The sequence below is a fragment of the Pagrus pagrus genome (assembly GCF_965226575.1).
Source record: "Pagrus pagrus genome assembly, chromosome: 13".
Classification (NCBI taxonomy): Eukaryota; Metazoa; Chordata; class Actinopteri; order Spariformes; family Sparidae; genus Pagrus; species Pagrus pagrus.
The window spans coordinates 23,364,478-23,376,440 of NC_140197.1; the positions used below are offsets into that span (position 1 = coordinate 23,364,478).

The 11,963-nt window shown below is 41.0% G+C and overlaps 1 protein-coding gene across 1 annotated transcript in view; it reads right to left on the bottom strand.

Moving 5' to 3' along the window:
• The window catches only part of mrc2 (mannose receptor, C-type 2), a 28,374-nt gene extending 17,997 nt beyond the window's left edge, over positions 1 to 10,377 (bottom strand). Inside the window, exons 1-4 of the mRNA XM_084370968.1 lie at positions 10,079 to 10,377; positions 3,281 to 3,691; positions 507 to 680; positions 196 to 360 (exon numbers count right to left, since the gene is read on the bottom strand). Coding sequence (XP_084227094.1) covers positions 196 to 360; positions 507 to 680; positions 3,281 to 3,691; positions 10,079 to 10,211 — 883 coding nt within the window. The 5' untranslated portion in view covers positions 10,212 to 10,377. The remainder of the gene's footprint in view (positions 1 to 195; positions 361 to 506; positions 681 to 3,280; positions 3,692 to 10,078) is intronic.
• Between the last annotated feature and the right edge of the window lie 1,586 nt (positions 10,378 to 11,963).

Consider the following 11,963-nt stretch of genomic DNA (forward strand, 5'->3'; position numbering starts at 1 on the left):
ATTTTTAGTTCCAGCCCAAGTGACTACCCACGATAATAATGTGTTATGTCATGTACTGGTTCATACATACAGCCAGTCTTGGTGATTTCATGCTTTACTGCTGTGTCACAGAGGTTGGTGTAAAAACATCATGTACATTTCAAACATTAGCTGCGACATGAGCGGATGCCTTTGCACACAAAATGTGTACATTACCGTTGATGTAGGTCTGCTCATGCAGCTTGGTGATGCTTAGCAGGTCTGCCCCCTGCTGCTGGCAACTGATCCGAGCCTCGCTCCATGACAGCGTAGCCTGGAAGTTAAACTGGTAACAGCTGTCTGTCAGCGGGTCAGTATCCCAGAATGTCTCACAGCCACTGCCTGACAGTGAGGGAAGGAGATAAGAAGTTCGTTAGACCGTGGGGAGAAAGGAAGAAGAACAGTAAAGGCGGAGAGGAAATTGTGGTTCAGTCTCACCAGAGTGAGCTGAATGATTTACAGTCCTGAACAAGCCAAGTGAAACTCACTCTTTACGGGACAGAAGCCCCAACGCTCGTCCTTGCCATAGTCGTAGGTGGTGGAGCACCACAGGTGACCGTCCTCACGCCCGATACTTGTGCAGCTGTGAAACCACTGGCCATCGTACAGGAAGGGCAGATAGCAAGGGCGGCCGTGAGAGTTCCCCTGGATTGTGTAGATCTCTGTGGAGCAAAGACAGACTTCAGATCCCTGCATGTGGCAGGAGAGACAGGCCAACGTTATGGCTGTGAACTGTGCTGAACTGAAAAACCTCATTTGTTTTCTCAGCAACTTGTACAATCAAACACACGGTCAAAACAGAGGATTTTGTTACAGTCAAATAATGGTCAGCAGAACGAAGCGTTAACAAACAAAAGCTGGCAGGTTATTAGGAAAATTTAGTTTCATGAACTTGATGTGAGAATTGAATCAACAGCTAGGAGAGAATAGAAAATAGAAAAAAGCCTGAAGCAAAGTCTTTACATGAGGTGTCTCAGCTAGTTTAACTTATAATCCATATCGGATTTCTGCAGTTTGACAAAATACCCGGAGGTTGCCGTTCTACATTCCAACAGTGTGGTATGGTAGGAAGAAAAGGGCAACACAGAGGGAGGAAGAAAGGCTGGAACTGTAGTGTTACCAAAACAAGCCAGGCCAATGGAAAGTAGGGCAGACATGTTAATATGTTAAACGAGGGAGGAAAGATTTCTGAAGCTCCCTCCCTGACTTCCCTCTCCGCTCCACCACTGGCTGGCTGGCTGGATGCAGTGGAGCTGCTTCTCTGACTAATGTCAGAGGCATTCCTCTCCAGCAGCGAGTTGTCTTCACAGAGAAACTTGTGAAGATCGGATGTGAGGAACTTGAAAGTTACAAGTCAATGCACCCGATTCCCTTGCCACAAGAAAGTAAAAGAGATTTAAGAGGACAGGATAGAGACGAAAGAAAAGGGAGATTTTCTGGTCTTACGTTTACTGCAGATCTGGTTTTAATTGCAGGAGAGGAGAGCCCGTTAGCCGTAAACTCGCATGGCTGACTGAGCCGAGCTGTATGGTTTGTCGATGAACGACCGTGACATATGATATTGGTAAGAGTGGCACTGACAGCGGAAATGAGGCTTAGCTGTGAACTGCCATGGTTAGATTTAATCTAGACTGAAAACTATATATAAATACACATATACTTGAGGGCAAGGGGCGACTCTGTGTGTGTTTACTGGAGTTTACAAACACCAGCAATGTTTTCCTTGGCTTTCTGATTGGCAGGCAGCCACTTGTCCTCAACGATTCCCTTAAAGCAACATTTTACTATATCCGTTTGATCAGATACAGCTGTGGTATTCACAACAGTGAGTCTGTCTGCCGCACTGAGGCATCACAACATACAGCGAAGCAGCTGCTCACTGGCCATGTATCGCTGAGGGAAGTGAGGATCTACAGTCCATTCATGAGATGACTGCATTTTACTTGGATATACAGAATATTTTCGTTGTCTTATTCTATTTTTATTGTTCCCACACCGTAAATTTTAAAAGTTGACTTTACTTTTAAAAAGTTGGGAAACATATTACGTCAGAATTACCAGGTGAAGTAGACTGGTTTCCTCCTTAAAGTCATTTTGTCAGATCTTCCAATTTCCATAAATAATGATCCCAAAAAATAATCTACAGACTTATTAGCCAAAAATATTGTGTAATGTGTCTATCTTTAGCCTATTTATAGACTATTACCTGAAAATCTACATGTCTTAATATGTTTATATTAAGATCAACTGAAGAGGATCATTCACTGTAAAATCTGACAAAGTGACTTGACTTTAAAAAATCAAGGGACCTGATTACCTCAAAATGATTAAGTAATGTAGACTAATATTTTTAAGTTGCTTAAACCTTTGAGCTCATGCAGCTTAAAGTTAATATTTGACTTTACTTGGTATTTCTGAGGTAATCTGTCAACTTTTAATATTTACACTGTAGAAGGAAATGTTATTCTTAATTCTAATTCCAATTAATTTAGCAAATACACACACTTAAATATAAATACACATAGTATTTATACTATACAAAGACTGAAAACGCTGCTCAAATAAAGTTCAATTTAAGATCATTTATAGGCTTAAGAAAGAATAACGGGACAATATGAACTTAATGAGTAACATTTACGTAAAGATGGCTGTTATTGATACTAAGTATAGTTGAACTTTTTTATGGTTTGTGAAAGGAAACAAATGTAAATAAAAAAAGAAGGTCATCCGTTTCTACAGTACGTTAAGTTATTTTAAGTAAGGGGCAGGTAATAAAAGTGTGCCTTGTACACCTGTATTATGTGAATTATACAATGATACGAGCAAAATAAAACAAATACTGTATTCCTAATATTATTAGTAATATTCTGAGCTGCTCAGGATTAAAGCTTTTTAAAAACGAAGGTATTTTAAAGGTCCAGTGTGTAGGATTTAGTGGGATTTAGGGACAGGAATGGAATATGATATTAATAATTATGTTTACATTAGTGTTTAATTACCTGAAACTAAGAATAGTGTATTTCCACTGCCTTAGAATGAGCCTTCTACATCAGAGGGGACATGTCCTCTTCAACAGAGTCCGCCGTGCTGCACCTGTTTCTACAGTAGCCCACAAAGGACGAACTAAACACTGGCTCTAAAGAGAGCCTTAGCGACCATCGTAGGGGAGGGTGAGATAAGGCGGGTCCCACACTGCTTAATGCTACTAAATCCTGGACCTTTAAAAGGAAGTCTGAACTTGTTTGATTAAAATCATGCTTACCACGATATGTTTTAGAGCACACGTCCTGCGAATCACTGCGCAGTGTCCATTTGAACCCTGAAGGAGTCGAGGACGAGGAGGAGGAGGAGTTCCAAAATGAGGGCGAGGGAAGGTAGGTGTTGAGGTTGTCCAACACCTGGGCACAGTTCCAGGTCCACCGTACTCTGGGAGGCTCGCGGTCACAGGTGTACACACCCAGAGGAGACCTGTCCCCTCTGGAGCTGACGTTGCCAGTGGTCAGGCCCAGGCACAGTGAAGAGCCCAGGTTGAACAGGCGAGCCCGGGTCACCCACTTCCAGCGCTGGTTGGGTTCCTCACAGGAGGTTGACAGGACGAGGGAGTGATCCCGCACCCCCAGGCACCCCTGGGCGCCCTCATGGAAGAAAGCAAACTCATCAGAGTCCAGCGGCGCTGTGCAGAGAGAGGGAAACAAAGGCATCAGTCAATAATGCTGATGAAAACAGGACTCCGTGTTAGCAGCTAATGTGGCAAGAGAACGGGTCAGGGGCTGGATCAATATCTCCATTAGTGGATGCAGAGCTGGGTTAGAACTAGTTTGAGTTGTGCAATAACACACTTCAGTGTTATTAATCCTCTAAATGTCCTGTTATAACCAGAAAATCCCGTGTACGCATTATATGACAGAGCTCTCAGCGGGACGTAATTGCAGAAAAGTCATGCAATAAACTGTGAAAAGTGGTTGCACATGTTTTCATGCAATGTGAGCAATCGCAGTTAAAGTATTTCAATGTGCACCAGGTCTCATTCACCCAATTCCCAAAGACTGACCTGGAATTACCTCTTGCCATGTTCACTACATTTTGTGACTATTATATGCTGAGTTTGATTATGAGGAGAGCTCCAGTGGTGGTTAGAGTTATTAGGATCTTCATCATGAGAACGTGTAGGGTGACTCTTATACATTTGACTCAAATAATTGAATGTTTTCGCAGGCCAGAGTTTGATAAATTTCATAAACTGAGTGAAATGGGTGGCTGTTTTCAGTCTGCTGATTTCTCACTGCTTTATTGGCATTGCCTCAGTGTGACACTCTGAGGAGCTATAGCTGCCTACAAGGTGTTACCCACAAAGCTTTGCAGTATTCTCATATACACTTATACCATGCAAAGTTATCATAAAGGTTAACAAAGAAAGGAGTTAGTGAAAAAAAGTGTTGAAGCTAACACATTCAGAGCAGTGGCTCTAAGCCAGCCACAGTGACGGGAATTTCAGGAACAAAACCTTCTCAAAAAAAATATGTGGTTTTTCCTTCAGTCTCTTTTTTTCTTTGCTATGTTTTTAGTGGAGGATTTAGATTGGCAACCAGGACTGTGAATTTAATGCTGTGTGGTTGTGAGTCTGTGTGAAGGTGGGAGAAGAATAGACAAAGAAATATAAGTCAGGAGTGTAGGAGTGAGTCTAAATTAAGGCGCTGGTAAAATTACTTCAAAAAAAAATATTCCCAAAACACACATAAAACCCCTTCTTTCTCTCAGAAGTGAGACGCAGAGGAGAAAAAGTGAGACCCACAGCATTCCTACTCGGCGGGCTCCTGTGAGAGGCCAGGAAGTGGGGTAGGTGGGAAAAGATCACTGGGCATTCGGTTGAAAAACACGACTCTCCTACGTGGATACTTCAGTCGGCTCAGTCTGAGGCAATCCCTCGTTTCCTACCTCTCAGCTAAAACACTTCAGACCTCCTCTGCTGCTTTTATAGACACAAAGACAATAGAGTCTCATCAAGAGCTCCATAAAATTCCCTGTAATCTGGAGAAGATGACCGACACGCCCCTTTCCTTGCACTCAGGCTTGTGGTTGAGTTTCTCAGAAGCTGTTTTAGCTCATTCGGTCGGTAGCAAACATGGTGACAGTGCAGTGGCAGCATGAGTTTATATATACTCTGTACAGTGCAATCAGATATAATCACCACCCTGCTCTTTTTATAAAGTCATCCATCTAAGAGTAACACCCAGCTGTCAGGCTTGTTTACTTCCAATACATTGTTTTAATCGTGAACGATTCAAATCAGAGAAAGTGTGCTCCCCGACAAGGACACAAAAACTCTCAAATCATCTCAGGGAGTTGAATAAGTTTTAACTTATCCACACACTGCTCCAAATAACACAAAACACCTCAAGTGCTTCTGGAACGAGACGATCTTTCCATGAGGCTGTTACTCTACTCACTGCTGTTAATGCAACATAATCCGGAGATGGATCAAATGTAAAAGAAATGCAAGCAAAGACCTGTTTCTATGGAAAACCCCTTTCTGGAGCGTCAATCAAGTCTTGTGCTAAAAAGGAAAAACCATTACTGACTTCTGCTTATTACTTTCTTAATGAATTTAATAATCGTTTGGATTGCAACACCAGAATATACTGAAAAATATCCATCACAATTTTCTAAAGCCCAAGTTGGCCTATTTAAATTGTCTAGTCCAAAATTGATATATTTAATTTTATGATCACAGAAACACAATCACAATTTAGACGGTAGAACTGCTGAATTTAATCATTTTTTTTAATTAAAAAATGACTAAAATGCACATTATGTAACTTCTGCCACTCGGGGTTCCTCAATAAAAACAATGAAATCAAAAGACGTAGTTTGGTGACGTCATGAAGTACGGCAAGCTCATGGAAGTTGTTTTCTTCATTGTTAAACAACAACCACTGCCAATTCAAATCGATCTGACACGACTCAGTCAGAAATGTTCAAGGACGAGGCATTATTTAAAGTTTTATACAACTTATGTTTAGTCACATTCGCCGACTTCCTCCCTCACTCTCTGACATATTTTACGGCGTTTATCTGGAAGTTGTAGCAGCCAGTGATAACTCAAGTACTGTACTTAGGTACAAATTGAGGGTACTTGAGTATTTTCATTTTCTGTGACTTAGTACTTCCACTAAACTACATTTTGGAGAAAAATATTGTACTTTATCATCACTACATTTATTTGATTACTTAAGTTACTAGTTCCTTTGCAGAGCCAAAGAAGTGCATTTTAAATCAACTAACTTCATCAGCATGACTTTTCAGGTACTTTTTACAACACTGGCAGCGACAGGTGAACAAATGAAACACACCGTCACCTTGATCAAAGTAACAGATTTTCTGGGTTTGAACATTGTTGGAAACATTTGAGTTAATGCAAATACACAACTTAACAAAAATATAACAAACGTCTAGTCGTTTTAACACAATTTAATACAAAAATGTTACTTATTTCATCTTAAAATTATTATCAAAACAGTTTGATTAATGACTTAATCAATCATCTCATTGTTTCAGCACTAAAACACAAATCAAGCCCTCAGAATAGCATTAAATCTTCTGTGATAGACTTATCATCAGTTCTCTGTCGTAATTCATCTCTACTCTGCAATCACAGTGTGACGTCTACCACAACAGACAATAAAATGTCGATACAGCATAATCTTAGCTGAGCGTTTAGTTACACTTCTCATTGCAAGTTAAAACCTTAGGGATGTTTGAGTGGCCGGACTTACACAACACTGACTTGTTAACGAGGCGAGTCATCCGTGACAATAAATCAGTCTGACGCAACTTAGTCATTTTCACAAAGGGAATTACAGCCATTTTCTTTTTAAAAAATAGACCACGTTGCCTGTGGGAAGACTTCCACATCAAAACCAGCCCAGTAAAAACACATTACATCGTGTGTTGAATTCACTTCAGCATGCGAATGTAAGCTCACAATGACAATACGAGACGTTGCTGGCAAAAAAAGGCTTTTGAAGCACCAGACAACCTGAAGCTGAGGCTCCAGACAGCAAGAAGCAAATTCAAAAAGAAGTTTTAATTCCAGTCTGGAGGGGACACAACTGGATGTTTGATGTGAGAAAACTCCAGGGCAATCAGAGGATTCCAGATTAACTTTAAGCCATTGAGCCCTGTGAACGCTAAGCCACAACAGCTCTCCTGCTGTGATCTCATCCTCCTCTTTGCCCTGTCACCCCTTTTTTCAACGCTGAAGACAGTTTCCTGCTAGAGAAGGAGGCTGAAATCCACAGCCAAGAGCAGCCAGCAACACTCGCCAAGAGAGGCAGATATTCCCAGAACTTCCACCTCCTCAATACAGTCATGTGTTGGACCAGGTTTGCGGACAATACTTTAAAGCGTGGGTAACTAATCAATAGCAAGTCTTGGCTTGAAACATTGACTTCAACAAACTTCTTGATCTCACACTCTTTGTTGAGCTGTGTGTGACTCACGGATGCTGCCGTATAATTATAACCGACTGGACTGTTATTTTGCTCACTCATCTATCTTATACATCAAATCTGAAGATCTAGATTGAGGTTTGAGCACAATACCGTTCCCGTAACCTCTCCTTATTTTGACAGATGTCCGAGATTACAAAAACAGGCCTCCAGTGTGATAAAATGGCAAGCAACAAATAGACAGGAAATTCCAGCCTGCTGTGTTTGTTTCTTTGGTGTTTTATGGTGGTCTGGCCTCTGAAGCAACCAAATCCGTGGATAGGTTTTACCTCATCCGAGAAGCATGGGAGCGGAGAGAGAAGGGAGCTATCAACAGAGGAGGCGTATTTGCACTTTGCAGCCACACTAAGACACAGAGCTAACAGGAAGCTTTGTGAAAGTATCAGATTCAGGAACCAAAGTGAGAATAAGTGCAGTGTTGATGCTTTCCAGCATTTCCGCACTCATAAATAGTAAGTAACAGCTTATCTCTGTGTAGGTTTAGCTGTTAAATCATAGTTATTAGAGATATATACAACTATGTAAAGGAGGACAATGCTTAAATTAATTTTGATGGGGATTTTGTGTGAGATCATGAGCAATTTTGCTCGCTTGGCACAAGAGCTGGAGCTGTCTTCACAGATAATGGAATAGGAAACTTATTTTGAAATTGCACCATGTTAGTGGGAACTTTCGTGCCAAAATAAACTGTTCTGCCAGTCATAAATCAGGAAAAATTTGAGCAAACACAATAAGGTTTCATTTTGCCTGCCAGATGTTTGTATCTTAACAATACAGTGCACTACAATGGGTGCTTGCTTTTGGCCCTTGGCCCATCACTGAGTCTCAGTTTTGGCCCTCCGAGTTAAAAAGGGTTGCCCCCCCTGCTAGAAATCATCTAATATCATCATCGTCACACTTTTTTCTTTAGCACATGAACGGGCAGAGCTGTCCCTAATTAATATTTTCAGTGTTAAACTGTCATGTGAATCAATTTACATAACAAATCCAAAGTGTCAACATTTCATAAAGAAAATCAACAATCCTTATTTTCCTCTTAGATCCTCCCTGCATCTCATCCATTTGGTCTAAAAAAAAGTGATTGACAAGGGATTTCCAACTTTGGCAACAGGGGAATTTGATGGCAGATGGGGTGCAAGTCATTTCAAAATTAAGAAACTAAGCCTCATCCAAAAAGAGCTCCAGATTATTGAGGATGTGTGTCTAGCAGCGTTTTCCTCGGGGTAATAGTGTGAAGAGTGGGAGTGTAAACCCACATGATCTCAGTATTTTAATACAGCTTGATCAAACAAGAAATTAACTTTAAAAAAAGCAATATAATGTCCTGAGCCTGGCACGATGATAGAGACTGGGGCTGCAACTAACGATTACTGTCATTATTGATTACTTAGTTAGTCATTCAGTCAATAAAATGTCAGAAACTTTGAAAAATGCTCATCTGAAGCTCAAAGTGACATCTTCAATGTGCTTCTTCTGTCTGACGAACAATCCAAAACCCAAAGACTCTTCATTTACTATCATAAATGTCAAAGAAAAGCAGGTAATCCTGAAATTTAAGAGGCCGAAACCTGGAACAGTTGAGATTTTTGCTTGAAGAATGGTTGAAACGATAAAATCATAGTAGCTGGCAACTTCTTTTCCTTGAATCGCCAAATAATTGCAGCTCCACGTGTGACTCTAAACCCCTTTTTACAATGTGAAATGTATTAAATGAGAATGTGTTGTGATTCATTATGGGAGCAGCCATTATTAATAACTTGTTAGTGACAATATCTTCTCTCTATAGCAGATCTTGTTGCTGCTGCAGTCTACTTCATCATCTCTTTCGCTCACTTTGCTATAGAAAAGTCAGCCTAAAGTCGAATTAGCAAACTCAGAATTTCTGTTTCCAAGAAAAAAACAACATGTGTCATATAACAAATAGATATTCTGCTGCTATAAAACAATAAACGCTACAAATGTCCAATCTTCACTGGCAGACAAGGTGGGTTTACCCTCCACAGCATCCCATAAAGGTCTAGTATCTGCTCAGGACTGGACTGAATGTGTTAATTGCAGGCTGTAACAGGATGTAAAGGTCACATCTGCCCGCAGGGTGCCAAACGAAGCGTCGCTGCGTGTCGGCTTTACAATGTAGGCTATCCGGAACCCAAACAGAACCAAAAAAAACCAAAAGGAACCGAAAAAGTGCTGTTGCTTGGCACCTTTACATCAACTTAAAACATAAACAGAAATCACAATAGAGACACTGAGCCAGCAGCTCCTTCTCTCCCTCCTCCTCCCTCCTCCTCCTCCCCCCAAGTTTTTCTCTCCACATCTGGTTCCACTCACCGCTCGGACTTTTGGTTCGTGGCAAACCGAGGCACCAGATTCACAATACGCAGAAAATATCGCTCAGGAGCTGCTTTCTCATGCAGTTTTCTCTCTGGAAGCGGTTATCAAAACAAAAGCATGCACACTCCGCGAAATGTCCGCCCGCTTTCTCGACTTTTTTTTTTTTTTTTTTTACATGAATGACATAAAGCCAAAGTTGAGATTTGTGTCTTGCTCACCCGCACCGCCGCTCTTCAGTTCCAGACTAAAGACGAGGAATAAATATAAAGTGCATTTGTAAAACAGAAGTTGCCCATTTGTCCATGCTCTCCTTGATTCCTTGTTTCGGTGACGGTCGTTATTGCCTTGCATGCTCACAACTACAACACACTCACACACTCACACACACACACGCTGCACACAAAAAACAGAGGAGAGGGAAAAAAAAAAAAAGTGAACCCGGAGCAGCAAACAGCCCCAGCGCTTTGCTCTGAGGACGGCTGATGCAGATTTGGTGAGTTTGGCCGCTAGAGCTCCGTCTGCCTCTCAGTCAGATGAGACTCAAATGAATGGAGCAACGTCAACAATGTGTGTGTGTGCGTGTGCGTGTGTGTTTGTATGGTTTCCAACATGAGGTCCGGGGACCTCCAGGCGCCTGCTGGAGGAAACCCGACAGCGACCAAGCGAGCTCCTGACAACTCTTAACATGTATCTCACAAAAAGTGTTAAATCTGACAAGGAAAGGTTATTTGTAGCGCACAGTTCAGACACAAGGCGACTCAAAGTGCCTCACAGGGGCGTGCAGTTACATTAAAACACATTAAAAAACAAGTAGGAAGACATCAAGAGACAAAATAGGGAAATAAGCTGGAAAAGAAAAGGTTTAATAATAACTTCTCCATGTTTAGTTTTGACTCTGGAGGACTGAGCAATAATGTTTTGCACCCAAATCTACAGGTTTTACACGTTTTTCCTTTCTTTTCTTTAGTTGTTTTTCTGTTTTTTCTGCTTTCAGTTGAGTTTTTTGGTTGTTTTTTGGGTTATTTTTAGTCGAGCTGCAATTCTGTTTAAAGGTAATGGGGTCATGGGGTCATGTTTTTATATATATTTTTGTAATATGTAAGTAATAGACAGAAAGAAGCTTTTATAAAGTTATTAGTGTTTTTAGGTGTATTTAATTGAATACCAATAATTATATTACAAAGTCATTCTCATACTGTTTGAACAGGTTAGATAAAGTGGCCAATAATATCATTATTACACAGGTGCCACCTTGTCCTTTCTCCATAGAAACAGGTTGGATGCTGCAGATACGACTGCAGGATTTGTGGGTAGGGAAAAAGTTATTTCTCTTACCTTTAGGGAGAATGAAAACTTCCACTCAGCTAATGATGGGGTTCTTTGAAACCATTTAGATTAAAGTTGAAATCACGCCACAGTTTAAAGGTGCACTATGTAGTTTTGGGGAAGTCATTTTAATTTTAAAAAGAGAAAGATCTTCATTGACTGATTTTTGTAATGCCTAAACAAACTCAAATAAACAAACTCTATTGGTTATCATGACTGAAAAACTGCATTAACTAACTGACCTTAAAGGACAACACAACTTCATACTGTTTTTGTTTATATTTGGCGGACCCTGCCGCCTTTCTAGCTTCAAACAGTGTTTGGGGACCTTATTTTCCGCTTGTTTATTCAACAAAATGCACACTTGATCCAACACTGTCATGCTGACCTTGCGCATCAGCGACTGTCTAAGGACGAGGAATGTCAGTTTACTCACAGGGCAATGATGGAGATTCCTGGATTGGCCAGAACAAACACCATGTTTCATCATAGATTATGAGTCATACCTTGATACAGGAAGACCAAAGACTGATGGCTGACTTGTCTCATCAGGCAGATAGACAAACAGATTTTCAGTGGGTGTTAGGCTCTGCTGGGATTGTCCATTGTCATTGATCCTGTTTGTAATTTACATTGATTGTATTTCAAGGCGATCTGGGGGAGGTCAGCGTTTGATTAGGGGACCTCAGAGTTGACTGTCTCTTTTAGCAGATGGCTCTGTTGGCCTCATCAGACTGTGACTTTCAGAATGCACTGGCCAGGTTTGCAGTTGGATGC